This window comes from Aquarana catesbeiana, linkage group LG05, assembly GCF_042186555.1.
Source record: "Aquarana catesbeiana isolate 2022-GZ linkage group LG05, ASM4218655v1, whole genome shotgun sequence".
Taxonomy (NCBI): Eukaryota; Metazoa; Chordata; class Amphibia; order Anura; family Ranidae; genus Aquarana; species Aquarana catesbeiana.
This window is the reverse complement of record NC_133328.1, coordinates 306,815,234-306,830,374: the sequence shown is the minus strand read 5'-3', so window position 1 is coordinate 306,830,374 and position 15,141 is coordinate 306,815,234. Positions and strand designations below refer to the sequence as shown.

At 40.5% G+C, this 15,141-nt stretch overlaps 1 protein-coding gene across 2 annotated transcripts in view; it reads left to right on the top strand.

Annotated features, from left to right (window-relative positions):
* GABBR2 (gamma-aminobutyric acid type B receptor subunit 2) overlaps window positions 1-15,141 on the top strand; it is a 982,804-nt gene that overhangs the window by 748,993 nt on the left and 218,670 nt on the right. For both annotated transcript variants that reach the window (XM_073630834.1, XM_073630835.1), the window contains exon 12: window positions 9,399-9,506. In XM_073630834.1, coding sequence (XP_073486935.1) covers window positions 9,399-9,506 — 108 coding nt within the window. The remainder of the gene's footprint in view (window positions 1-9,398; window positions 9,507-15,141) is intronic.

Sequence of the window (15,141 nt, the reverse complement as noted above, 5' to 3'; positions counted from 1 at the left end):
CCTCACCCCTCTCTCATCCTCTTTCTCTCTCTCTCATCCTCCCTCTCTCTATTTAATTTCATTTGTTATAACAAAAAATTGTTTGCATTTTTAATTATTATTTTTATTTATTTATTTATTTTTTAATAAAAAGCCTCACCATAATCCTCATCACCAAGCCCACAATGTTCTTAATCCGGTCCTGCCCCTGGGACAGAAAGGGAGAGGATATTTCTCTAATGGTACACAGACCACTGGCAGGGGGTTTAACTTCTTCAGCATGTTCATTGTTAAACAGGAATGGGACAAAGACACATAGCAAAATGTTTATGAAGTTCAAGTGTGGTTAGTTTACGGACATTCAAATATTTACAATACACATTCTTTAAAACAAGCCCTCATTGACATCAGTAGCAGTAGGCACTGTGGAGGAACCTCCCCCCCCCCCTCAAAATTTCACACCTAACAACCCTGGAAGTGAGATTCAGGAGGAGCTGAGCTGCTAAGAATGGACGTAAATAATTTCAAGTGTTTTACAGGGCAAAATGTAAAAGTACCACAGTATATCTCTACAGTATGTGCATATTCCCCAATGTTTTATTCTATTAACCCTTACGCTAATTTCAAATTTTTCTACACATGTTAAAATACACATAAAGGCCTGAAGATTATTTTAAACCCCTAGAACATTATATATTTTCTAAAAGCAGAGGCCCTGTAGAATAAATGACTGACAGTTATCACACAGTAACTGTGCTAATCTTAACCACTTGCTGACCGGCTCACGCTGAAATACAGCAGCAGAGTGGCACCGCTGTGCGAATCGCCATACCCATGTATCGGCTCCTTTAAGAGCGATAGCAGGCGCTGCACGGCGGGGGACCCGATGCACAATCGCCGTCAGCCACCCGTGATCTCGGCCACGAGAGCCAGAATGGGATTTGTGTGGGTAAACACACAAATCCCTGTTCTGACAGGGGAGGAGAGACAGATTGTGTGTTCCTACTAAGTAGGAACAGCGATCTGGCTCCTCCTCGTCAGTCCCATCCCCTCACAGTTAGAAACACACCTAGAGAACACTTAACCCCTTGATCACCCCCTAGTGTTAACCCCTTCCCTGCCAGTGACATTTATACAGTAATCAGTGCATTTTTATAGCACTGATCGCTGTATAAATGTCAATGGTCCCAAAAAAGTGTCAAGTGTCCGATCTGTCGCAGTCCCGCTAAAAATCAAAGATCGCCGCCATTACTAGTAAAAAAAATAAAATAATAACAATGCCATAAAAAATGCCATAAATCTATTCCCTATCTTAGAGTCATTTTATTTACAAACTGTTTATAAAAGGGTATCATATAGAAAAACATAGTACTCAATGTACAATATAGGTGAGAAGTATATTTTTTAACAAAACAAAAAAAAAAAAATAAAAAGATGATGTATGCAGTACAGGTATAGCACAATAGGAATATAATATCTGTAAACGTTAAAGCCGACAGCTGACTGTTAAATAGAATTGATGCAGTAGGTGGGGAGCCACCCAATCGTTTCCAAGTCCCTGGTACTGCCCCCCCCCCCGCAAGTGCACGCCCCTGACATGTATCTAGGGCTCTGCATGCCCATTTTCAGGCCTGGGAACAGCATGGCAGGTGCCATTGGGTAGAGAAGAGGGAACCTGAAAGATTTGCCTTGAAACAATGTTAGCGGTAAACCTGAACTCCATTTCGAATCAATTCACAAGATGTCTGCCAGGATAACCAGGTATTTTGGCGCACTTATAGAACAGATACAAGAAAACTCTTTCAATAGTATATTAATCAGACCAGAGGGAAACAAATAAGAGAATTGAATTGTTAGGGTTTACATAAATTTGCTTTACAATAATCCTGTATGTGAAATTTGTTATTGTTATTGTTCTATCCAGGAAAAGTTGAAACCTACTTGGAAAGTGGGGGGGGGGGGTCATCTATGTTGTAACATATCCCAAAGAGACTTAATATACAGTATATACTGTATACTGTTGATGGATGTACGCCAAAGGTTTAACAAGCAAGACCAATCCTGTGTTTAACATTGCAAGCCCAACCTTGTTTTTATAGTAAAAGTAACAAAACAAGTAGAGGGAAATGGTTCCTTGAGTTGAAGGGAAATAAAATCTAAATGTTAATTGACACAGAGTTTTATATTGAATTTGTAACAACAAGATTGTTATTCATGATTAATACCAGATGGTCAGAGTACTTTCTAGCTGGAGGACTCCAGCAGCCAAAGTGTTATTGATGTTGGCCGTAAGAACATTTTTTGGCAATGCAAATGCGCTTGACGTATTTGGCATATATTATAAAAAAAAATTTATTTTTTCAGTTCACTTGCAGCAGAAAGCAGATAAAATAGGCTCTCACTGAGAAAGAATTTAAATCATATAAATATGAATGAAGCCTAAAAGCTTAAAGTGATCTTGCACCAAAATCATGCACACTAAAGTATTTACATAGTCTGAGCAAACAGTAAAAACACGTTAAACGAAGACCCATTTACCTCTCTAGCTATACTGTTTGTGAAGAAATCAATTTTCACAATTAACAATGAAAACAAATCTGCTATCCCTCTAATGTAAACAAACACTGGGTGTTTTTTAAACCCCTTTCACACTGAGGCAGTTTTCAGGCATTTTAGTGCTAAAAATAGCATCTGTAAAGCGCCTGAAAACTGCCTCTCATGCCTCCCCAGTGTGAAAGCCAGAATGCTTTCACGCTGGGGCGGTGCGCTTGCGGGACAGAAAAAAAGTCCTGCAAGCACCATCTTTGGGGCGTTGTAGGAGCGGTGTAAACACCACTCCTACACCGCCCCTGCCCATTGGAACGAATGGGCAGCACTTCCGAAGCACTGCAACACGGGCGCTTTTAACCCCTATGGGCAGAAAAGCGCCACTTAAACAGAGGTAAAGCTCTGCTGAAACTAGCGGCACTTTACCACTAACAGACCTGTGCCATCCCAGTGTAAAAGCAGGCTAAGCTGTTAGAAACTGGCTCTGGAGTCTTTTCCTTGATTCATAGACCCCTTTCACACTGAGATAGTTTTCAGGCATCTAGAAATAGTGCCTGAAAATTTCCCCCCATTCATTGCAATGGGTGCTTTCACACTGGGGCGGTGCATTTGCGGGGCGTTAGAAAAAGTCCTGCAAGCAGCATCTTTGGGGCAGTTTGGGAGCTCTCAAAACTCCCCTGCCCATTGCAATGAATAGGCAGCACTTCGGAAGCGGCGCAACACGGGAGTTTTAAACCTCTTCTTTTGGTTTATTAAAGCGCCACGCTAGCGGCCGAAAAGTGGCGCATAAACAGTGGTAAAGCGCCACTAAAACGAGCGGCGATGAACTGCTAATGGCCAGCGCTTACAAAAAGCAGCCTTAAAGCACATGACAAGTCGCACCCTATTGTCCGCAGTGGAAGCGATTTTGAAAGAAGTTCCTGTACTGCTTTTTACAAGTTCAGGTGCGACCTGCATAGACATCTGTGCATGAAGTCACACAGATGTCTTCCAAGTCGCACCTGAAGTTGCACTGACATGCATCTTTGGAATCGTGCAACTTCAACTGAAGTTGCACAACTTCAGAGTCTGATTCAGTGTGACCGAAGACTAAGGGTCTTTGAAAAGAAATAACTTCAGGATAAGAAGATGTTTCATATCTCATCCAAGCCACTTTTTTTAGTTCTAATGAGTGATGGAAACAAACCAGCATTTCTATCTACACAATTAGCATAAACATTATAATCCAATCAGCACTGAATGTGTCAAGGCAGGTTCTGATCTCCAAGAACAGGATGGGAGCTGTGAATATTTTGCAACCACCATGTTCTCGTTACATAAACATATCCTTAAGCAGAAGTTACAAAAATCTAAATTCAGCCGGTTCAGCAGGACTGGACAAATTTCCATGTGTGTGTTCACCTCTGTTCAACAGAACATGACTGACTTCTGTCAAACAGTCCTGCTGGAAAACTAGCATGAGATCAGCTGCTGCAGCATTGATCAGCCTATTCTGATAAGGAGAATCTCCCCTGTCAGAATACAATAGTGCAGTGAGGGAGATTCCTACATTCACACAAGTTATGTGGATGCATTGATTTCTACCGCTGCGCTACTGTATTCTACTGTGGTGTCATAGCTGGTGTCATAGGTCGTCACATGTGCAGTACTATGGCAACTGAAGCTAAGATGGCAGCTTCTTTGGCTGTAAAGAATATGAGGATTTAATTCAACTTTAAGGAAAAGAAACATTCTTTTCAGGACAGCAAGGCTGACATTTTGGACAGAAAAGACAACTGGTCCTCTACCCCAGACTGGAACAACCATCCCTAAATAATAAAAGTCCAGCAAGGTTGCACATGGCAAGATCTTAAAACATATGAAGGATTTATTATAATATAGGGTTGCAATTCACACAGTCAGACCTGCTTATGTGTTTTAGTCTTGCTTCCTTAAGCCCCGTACACACGATCCAAAAATCGGACGACAGATCATCCATTTTTTTTTGCATGCTAGTCGCATATCGAAAATGGGGAGGTTACTAAAGTGACGAAAATTCTTGTACGACAGAATAAAAAATCGGAAGTAATGTCACGTGTTGTAGTGTATTTCTATTGTATTTTCGGACGACAACTGTACTGATTAAACGAAAATCGTATGATCTGGTATCATACGAGAAAAATTTTCACGTTTGTCCGATCGAATAATATCGGATGAACTATCGTGATTGGCTCTCGAATGCTCTGTACTAATGACCTGATTATCGTACGATCTCTTCGAAAACGGTATTTTTCTTCCGATTTTCGGATCATGTGTATGGGCCATCAGTCATACCCATGGACTAAGGCCACAAGGCTAAAACGTGTGAGTCTGACTGCTTAGATTTTAACCCTATGTTCTAATAAAGTCTTCATATGTTTTAAGATCCTGCTGTGTTCTGACCTTGCTGGACTTTTACTGGTAAATTGTTCCTACAGGGGCATTAGTCTGAGCACTGGTGCCTCTCATCTACTTGTATTGGAGACCTGGTTGAGTGCAATGGACTGTTTTGTTTGAGTGGAAATCCCTAACTAGGGGTGGGGGCCCTCAGATTTGAGTGGTGTTAGCTAGTGGGATAGAGATAGGCAAATAAACATAAGGAGAAAGGGCCAAGCCAGATCCAGTGACCATTGGGGAGATCATTGTTCGCATACCAGAGCAGCCTGATATTCTCAAGACTGGTTCCCACAGTAGATGCGTATTAATTACTAGTTACATTTTAATAATTTTAATGTCTCCATTGGCTTACTTTAAAAATTAACATATTTGGCAAATATGACCAAGTTGCAAATATCCTTGTTAGTCTCTTTCACAAATCTTTTTAAATGTCGTAAGTAAACAGAAACATTAATTAACAGCAGTAACAAATAGCAATGAAATTACATGATTTATGTACTAGGTTATGCTTAAAGTAGAACTTTAAAGTGGCTGTAAATCTCAGAAATGAAATCTGAACAAAGCACATCCTCTAATATTGTGTGCTTGTCTCTATCCAAATCACTGAGCGTGACTTCTCTCTGTTGTCTTGTTCCTCTGTTATTTCTATGAGCCATTCCTGACAGTTTTTCCCCAACACCAAGAAAAAAAAAAAGGTGGCCAAAGAGGAGAGCTCCAGCACACAGCCTGTGACAGCAACAGCTCTGCTTGTTCCACTGCAGAGTGAGGAAGGGGGGTGTTGTCCCTTCTTTCCAATCATGATTAGAGTTCTTTTCTAGCTGTGCAGTGTGTGAATTCAGATTCCTACCCCTTGCTTTGTTCTGCTGATGTTAGGGCCTGGATTTGAATCTGGAACCTGTGTCATGCGATGTCTCTTTCTGCTGCAATATTCGTAATGCTGGACAGTTCCTTGAACAATTCCTTCATTTATCCTGTCTTGAACCTTGTTTGTCTTGAACCCTGAACTCTTTGCTCCTCCCATGAACTTCCTGATTTAAGCTATGTCTCCTCACTTCCTGTTTGCCAGATTATTGTGCTCCCTCAGCCAGTATCTCTCTCTTGTCACCCCTGCCGCTATCCATATTTTGCTATCACTCGTTATCAACTCTTGGCTTGTTCCTCGACTACGCTTCTGCCTGATCCCAACCTGCAACTACTCATTTCATGACCTTTTGGCTTGTTTACCGACTGTGCCTCAGTCTGATCCTTACCTGCTTAATCCGCTACTGGACCCTGGCTGGTGCAGCGATCCTGATGACCGAGACCTGGTGTTAACACGCAGCAAAATCCATCTTCACCATCAGGAACTCTGGTGAACACCGCTTAGTACTTTTACTCTGCACCTTGGATGAGCCCGCGTAATCTGCCAGGGTGACTTGCCTGTGCTCTTATCCTGCTGGTTCTGTGTGAGTTTCCCACTGCTATAGCAACTGGTCTTCGAGCCTGACTCTTTGATCGTAACAGCTGAGAGTGTAAATTCTGTTTTTTAGAAGGCAGCAGAGGAGAGATTTCTGCTGATATTATGCAACTTATTTAGGAGGATTTGTTTAATCTCTGTGTATCACCTGAAGCCAGTCACTTCATTGGTTATATGTAAAGGGTTTACAACCACTTTAAGTAGATAGCTAACTGCACAATACACATACATTTATGTTTTCTGTTTTACCTGCCTTAGAGCTCTTTCACACATGAACGGACGCTCCATGCACCTCTATGGAGCAACGGATGTCAGCGGTGACGTGTCTGCTGACATCTGATCCGCTCTGATCCGTTAAGTCCAGATGGATGGAAACCCTATTTTCCATCCGTCTGGCGGATCGAATGAAAATGGACAGGCGGTCCGTTTTCATCCGATCCCCTATAGAGGAGAGCGGGGCTCTGACAGGTCCGTCCCTGCACATTGAGCAGAGAGTCATCTGCTGGCTCAGCAGGGATCAACCGATCGATCGATGCGGAGCAAGCAGAGTCCGTCAAAACGGACAGCCCCGCGTGAAAGGGGCCTAAGGGTGTGTAATTTTGTCAGCTACACTTACCATGTGCACACTGCACAAACAGGAAAAGCACACTAAAAATTAAAGAGTAACTAACTTTTGTTGAGAAAAAAACATTCCCTTCTGCATAATCTATGTACATTGCAAGGATTTTAACAAACTTTGTTGCAGATTCTTACTACCTTTTGTTATTCAAAAGAAATATCTGCTTGTCTTTGCCTATGTGCATTGTGAATAGGAGTGTTGTTTTCATTATTGATCAGCTGCTGCACTTGCAGGGTCCTAATGAGGAAAGTGGCAGGGTCTGCATCCCTTTAGACATGATCATCCCTTTAGAAGTATCTCACCAAAACTGAAATGTTATGTTATGTTGATGCAAAGATGCCCAAAATCTGATTTGTATCTTGCAGGCTTCAGGGAAAATCAGTAAGACAATCACACATGCAGGAAATAACATCTTGGGGGGGTGGAGGTTCTGTAACACCAACTTGGTGCGTTTTCATTTTCAGAAAATTACAGCACTGCAAATTGAAAAGGAAATGTAATTTTTAATAATTAATAAAAATTACAAAATGGCTATTTTGCTATATTATTATTATTATGTTTAATTTGCAATATTTTTTCCCACGAAAGTGGAGTTACCCTTTAAATAAGTCCTTGTTCAGTTTTGCTGGTTTTGCTGGTTTCTGGATCATTTCCCTGCTATGTGGAGTTTAAATGTTGATTCGTTGTCCAATGAGCAGACTGGAAAGACAGAGAAATCTGCATTGCTAAAATGGGGAATAGCTATGTCACCTGTCTGGCCATCAGGTGTGTCCAGTGGTGACCCGCTCATTAGAGCCGAAGGGGCACCGCCCCCCTAATCCCTAATCCATGTGCCCGGATTTCAAGCTGTTTTTTTGTTTTTTTAAGCACGTGATTAGAACCCGAGGCTCTAATTGGCTTCAAAAAGGGTGGGTTTAGGGTGCAGAGCACTGCGCCCCAAGTCAACCCACTTGTGTCACATTAGCAAAAAATAATATTTGCTAATGTCTTCCTGCTTCTCCTCCCGGTCAGTCAGGAAGTGGGTCCTGAGACCTGATTGGCCAGGGAGTCTTAGGACTCCCGGCCAATCAGGTCTTAGGACACGCTTCCTGTTCAGCTGGGAGGAGAAGCCATGGTCCCAGGTCTTCCCTCTGCAACCTCCTCCCCACACCTCTATCGCAGCATAAGGTAAAGCCACGGATCGCCACCTTCCCGATAATGTGATCAAGCGCCGGGAGGGTAGTGTGAGTGAATTGCCACCTTCCCGGTCGATCGAGTGCTGGTGGTGGTGCAAGTGAGGGGGCAAGGTTTGTCCTCACCCCAAAATATTGAGCACCAGCCGCCACTGGGAGTGTCAGATTTGTGTAAATCACAGAATTGGCTGCACAGAATTACAAATTTCTTGACCAGTAAAACAGTTTCACTTTAAAACTATAATGATACTTTGTTAACAAAGAACTGCCAGACAAATTGTATTTAAATGTAATGATAAGATATGGGGATACTATTCTCTGAAAAAAAAAAAAAACTCTTTTAAACTATTATATAAATTTTGATAGTTATCTCAGCAGCTCAGCTACCCCCTGACAGTGCTCCTGCTCTGTGTTTACTTTGGGGATTAGGGGGGCTGGAAAGCTGTCAAGTCACTACTGGGAGATGAAGCAGGGTGAGCTGGGCTACTGAGAGAGCAGGGGTTGGTTTATTAAAATGGAAGACTGCAAAATCTGGTGCAGCTGTGCATGGCAGCCAATCAGCTTCTAACTTAAGCTTGTTGAGTTATGCTTTGACAAACCAAACCTGAAAGCTGTTTGGTTTCTATGCAGAACTGCACCAGATTTTGCACTCTCCATTTTTAGTAAATCAACCTCACAGTGCTTCTGTTTTCCATTTTAAAAGGTTCCATTCACATTCATTTTAGATGCCGAGCTAGTCACATACTACATAGAGTAAAGATACACATACAACAGTGCAAAATATACAATATGTTGCTTTACTAGAAACAAGCAATAAAATGGCAAGGGTCTGCTTTATTTCACTTAGCTTTTGTAGGTGGCATTGTTTCCTACAAAAGCTAAGATATAGTATCTTTCTTATGCTTTCCTGCCTTCCTACTAAAATTAGGCATGGATCAGGATTTAAATTATAGCAGTATATATTACACAATCCTTTAAAATGTTTTCTGTTTTATGAACTTAAAATTGCATGTTTTAGCAAACTTCATTATTCAGTCATTATTCTTGGCGTAATGAAATGGGATGCCCTTCACACTGGATTTGCTGCTTATAAAAAAAGATTAAATATTACATGATACAGAGAAAAATAATATCTTACAACATTAGTCATGCTAGACTTTTTTTATACTGGTTTGCCTTCAGTTATATATATATTTTTCCTTCTTTAAAGGTCAGAACATGGATCTTAACAGTGGGCTACACAACAGCTTTTGGAGCAATGTTTGCAAAAACATGGAGAGTTCATGCCATTTTTAAGAATGTAAAAATGAAGAAAAAGGTACGTTTTGTTTGGGATATTTTTAACATCAATCATTAAAAAACAATAAACAGGATGTCTTGTATGGACAATCAAAGCACATATTTCTAAATTTTACAATGTCATGCCATATGGTTACTGCAAACAGGACATGACATACCATATGTTCAGCTCAGTTTTATGAAATTTAAAGTCCAACTCTGGACAGAACTTCTATTTTAGATTTGGATTGCGTGGAAAGGGGTTAAAGCCTAATTATTATTGCTGGCTGTGTCACTCTTTCTCTCACATTATGTTCTGGTGACGAGCGTAAAAATTATAAATAATTAGAAATGTTCCCAATGGCCACCCAGAGAGCAATAAAAATCTTTAAGTCAAAATTTCCCATCCATAAGGAAAATGCTAAAATTTTATCCCAATATACAGAATAAAGGATTAACATGGTCAGCAGATCACAGGTACAATCTCAGGCTCCTGCTGACTGTCAGTGTAATTGTCTGCCTGTACCTTGTACAGGCAGGCAGTTACTGAATGACAGGAAGCATCAATGAACTACCTGGAGAGCTCACCAGCACCCTGGTAGTTCATTGAGAACTACAAGCAGTCAGCCACAAAGGCTGTCAGTACATGTAGGTCATTCATTTACAGAACTCAGTGAAAGAATGATGTGGCTGCATGGGTGGAGCCCCCCGTTCTTTTCAAATTTTGACAGTGGGTGCAGGGAGAAGATCCCCAGCCCACTGTCACAATTAGAAGGAGGATCAAGGAGAGGCTGCAGGGGCGGGAACATGTTATATGTTCCACCCTTAAAACGGGTGGAGCATGTGATATGTTCCCAAAGGTGAAATTATCTTTAAAAAGTCATAGTGATCATAATATGTAGAGTCTGTATGTTAAATAAAGCAGTTTTCCCCAGTATAAAATGTGAAGAAAAATGCTTGTTTAACCAGCTTACAGTAACCTATCAGAATTAACATGCACTGGTAAATAATAGCTGGATGGTGTAAAACTGAATCTCATTGATTGCTACGATTGTCAGATACTGTAGCTCTTCATCTGACAGTGTACAGTGTTCAACATTCAACAACACAGAACAACTACAAATAAATCAGGTATTGGGTTGATTTACCAAAGGCAATATGCTGTTCACTTTGCAAGGTAAATTGCACTTTGCAAGAAAATTAACCTTTAGCTTACTGAATGAGATGAATCTCTGCTGACATCCATCATCTAATTGTGTGTAAGTAAAAATACCCTTTTGTTTTCATTGAATGAAAGCCCATTGAACAGCCTTTAGGGAAAGGGAGCCTTGACTGCTGGAAGCAGGGCATCGCCGTGGGTGTGAACCTAAAAGGGAAGTTAAGTAGCTCCCTTAGGATTGGCTACAAAGACCTTAGGTGACTGGGTGGAGCCCGAACTCTAGGAAAAGGCTACGCTGGGGCACACCCAACTGCTCTGAGGAGATTTAGCTGTCACAAGAGTTGCCCACCCTCCTGCCCCTTGTGATGTTTTGTCACAGCTTTATTGCCGGTTTTCACCTTGCCAGCAATTGATGTTGCTTTATGGGCTATGCCCTTAAGTTAAATTCTGGGGTCAGTCTAATGCCTTTCTGGAATTGATGGTAAAGACAGGCCTCTTAGACTATGTGAGTTTATGTTTTATGGGTGCTTATGATATACTGTGACTGGCATTGTTGTTTGGTACATTTGGAAGGTTGTACTTTTGAAAAGTTCAATAAAGCTGTGACCTTGCCCTATTCCCAACTTAATTAGCTTCCGTGTCTTTTTTTTTTTTTTTTTTTTTTTTGAGTGGGGGGGCAAGGTATTGGTTTATTGGTTGGTCATAAATGACCCCCATGCTTCTTAGCAGTCAAGCAATTGGAAAAATGTCCTTGCCATTGGAAACATTCCCTTGCAAAATGAGCAGCCTATTTGTTTTTAGTAAACCAACCCCTAAGCCATACCTTACAATTTCTAAGAAGAGAAAAAGGAATGTAGGCAAAAGACACATCCCTTCCATGCACCCAGTTACATGGAGAATTAAGTAAGAGTCCCTAAGTGCACATGTTCATGTGAGATGTGTAGGAAGAAGGTAGAAAGGCCAAATACTGTAGCTCCCACATCAGCTTTTTTTGTATAAATATTACAGATCAGCACTGCTGCAATGTATGCTAATGCACAAAGGGATAAAGAGGAATTGTATACCAGGACAGAGACTGTCAACCAAAATTGACCACATGCAGTGACGATCATTTCACCATTTATGGCATCTTCAGTGGTACATTTAATTGTGTCTTTTAGGGTCCATGTACACTGGCTGAAAAAAATGCTGCTCCTAGAGGAGTTTAGTGTTTTTTCCTGTAGAAGCAACTAATGTTATCCAATGTGTCCATGCGCATTAGGATATTTATAGGCATATTTTTTAGCTCAGCCTTTAGAGGCAGAAAAAAAAATACTTCTGTGTTGCGTATTTGAGAGCGGTTTTCTGGCAGAAAAAATCTCGAATTGCTCCTAAGCATTGCTAAACGCTAGTACAAAAAGACACTCCAAATTAATTAAATTTTTTTCTGCCAAGAGCACTGCCGTTTTTTTAAAACAGTGTGAGATACTGTATATATACATACTTACAGTAAGCTTGGGGGTGCATCCACTTCCAAACTTATATATGGTTACATAGTTACATAGTAGGCGAGGTTGAAAAAAGACACACGTCCACCAAGTCCAACCCATGTGTGTGATTATATGTCAGTATTACATTGTATATCCCTGTATGTTGTGGTCGTTCAGGTGCTTATCTAATAGTTTTTTGAAACTATCAATGCTCCCCGCTGAGACCACCGCCTGTGGAAGGGAATTCCACATCCTTGCCGCTCTTACAGTAAGGAACCCTCTAAGTAGTTTAAGGTTAAACCTCTTTTCTTCTAATTTTAATGAGTGGCCACGAGTCTTGTTAAACTCCCTTCTGCAAAAAAGGTTTTATCCTGATTGTGAGGTCACCCGTATGGTATTTGTATATTGAAATCATATCCTGTCTCAAGCGTTTCTTCTCCAGAGTGAATACGTTCAGTGCTCGTAACCTTTCCTCATAACTAATATCCTCCAGACCCTTCATTAGCTTTGTTGCCCTTCTTTGTACTCGCTCCATTTCCAGTACATCCTTCCTGAGGACTGGTGCCCAGTACTGGACAGCATACTCTAGGTGCGGCCAGACCAGAGTCTTGTAGAGCGGGAGAATTATCGTTTTATCTCTGCAGTTGATCCTCTTTTTAATGCATGCCAATATTCTGTTTGCTTTGTTAACAACAGCTTGGCATTGCATGCCATTGCTGAACCTATCAACTACTAGGACCCCCAGGTCCCTTTCCATCCTAGATTCCCCCAGAGGTTCTCCCCCAGTGTATAGATTGCATTCATATTTTTGCCACCCAAATGCATTATTTTACATTTTTCTACAATAAACCTCATTTGCCATGTAGTTGCCCACCCCATTAATTTGTTCAGATCTTTTTGCAAGGTTTCCACATCCTGCAGAGAAGTTATTGCCCTGCTTAGCTTAATATCGTCTGCAAATACAGAGATTAAACAGTTTACCCCATCCTCCAGGTCGTTTATGAACAAATTAAATAGGATTGGTCCCAGCACAGAACCCTGGGGAATCCCACTACCCACCCCTGACCATTCCAGGTACTCCCCATTTATCACCACTCTCTGAACTCGCCCTTGTAGCCAGTTTTCAATCCATGTACTCACCCTATGGTCCATGCCAATGGACCTTATTTTGTACAGTAAACGTTTCTAGAGAACTGTATCAAATGCTTTTGCAAAATCCAGATACACCATGTCTACGAGCCTTCCTTTATCTAGATGGAAACTCACCTCCTCATAGAAGGTTAATAGACTGGTTTGGCCAGAACGATTCTTCATGAATCCATGCTGATTACTGCTAATGATACCATTCTCATTACTAAAATATTGTAAGGCTGGATAATGCTGGAGCTACCACCCCTTTTGTGGCACTAGTTAATTTTGTGGAAGTCGCTAGTATGTGTGAGCATAGGAAGGTTCTACAGACATGATGCATACCAACAGCGTTATGCATTAAGCATAATGATATTTCCATTTTTTTTACATTCTGCCCACCAGGGACAAGGTAGAATCCTGAAGAAGACCACAATTTGTGACTACAATGTATAATAAATTCAAGCTCACATACAGTTTTGTTAACAGTAAACATATATCAGCATTATGGAACATATGCGTATAATGGTTTAAATGACTTATTCTTTTTCAAATGCTTTCTTATTGTGTAAAACAATGTCATCCAATCTTTAGGCAGTACCCCAGAGTCATTTGGACTGCAGAGCATCCTGAACTTTATTACAAATCTAGAACACATTTCAGAAAGCAGTGGCATAGCCCTTGGAACACTGACCTTTTATCTAAATTTAAGACAGTCAATCATTGCTGGGGTTGATGTAAAGTAATACTGACTTCCTGTTGATGAACTTAAGTATCTTGAAAGTTAGCTTACTACATAATACAGCAAATTTGGTTTGCCATAAGTCATAGAAAAAAAAGTCGAAGCTAATATTCCATATAGACAGTTACTTCTAAAATTGTAATCATTTAAACCAAAAAAATTAAAAGTACAAATGTACCTTTGCATATATATATATATATATATATATATATATATATATATATATATATGGTGCTGGAAGTTTACCTATTCATATTTGACCATGTGGAGCTGGGAAAATACCATTTGTGGAAATTCAATATGTTTTACCATTTAAGAGTGCATATTATATATATATATATATATATATATATATATATATATATATATATATATATATATATATGTGTGTATATATACAGTCAGGTCCATAAATATTGGGACATCGACACAATTCTAACCTTTTTGGCTCTATACACCACCACAATGGATTTGAAATGAAGAAGATGTGCTTTAACTGCAGACTTTCAGCTTTAATTTGAGGGCATTTACATCTAAATCAGGTGAACGGTGTAGGAATTACAACAGTTTGTATATGTGCTTCCCACTTTTAAGGGACCAAAAGTAATGGGACAATTGGCTGCTCAGCTGTTCCATGGCCAGGTGTGTGTTATTTCCTCATTATCTCATTTACAAGGAGCAGATAAAAGGTCCAGAGTTCATTTCAAATGTGCTATTTGCATTTGGAATCTGTTGCTGTCAACTCTCAATATGAGATCCAAAGAGCTGTCACTATCAGTGAAGCAAGCCATCATTAGGCTGAAAAAACATAACAAACCCATCAGAGAGTAAAAACATTAGGTGTGGCCAAATCAACTGTTTGGAACATCCTTAAAAAGAAAGAATGCACCATGAGCTCAGCAACACCAAAAGACCCGGAAGACCACGGAAAACAACTGTGATGGATGACCGAAGAATTCTTTCCCTGGTGAAGAAAACACCCTTGACAACAGTTGGCCAGATCAAGAACACTCTCCAGGAGGTAAGTATGTGTGTCAAAGTCAACAATCAAGAGAAGAGTTCACCAGTGTGAATACAGAGGGTTCACCACAAGATGTAAACCATTGGTGATCCTCAAAAACAGGAAGGCCAGATTAGAGTTTGCCAAACAACATCTAAAAAAGCCTTCACAGTTCTA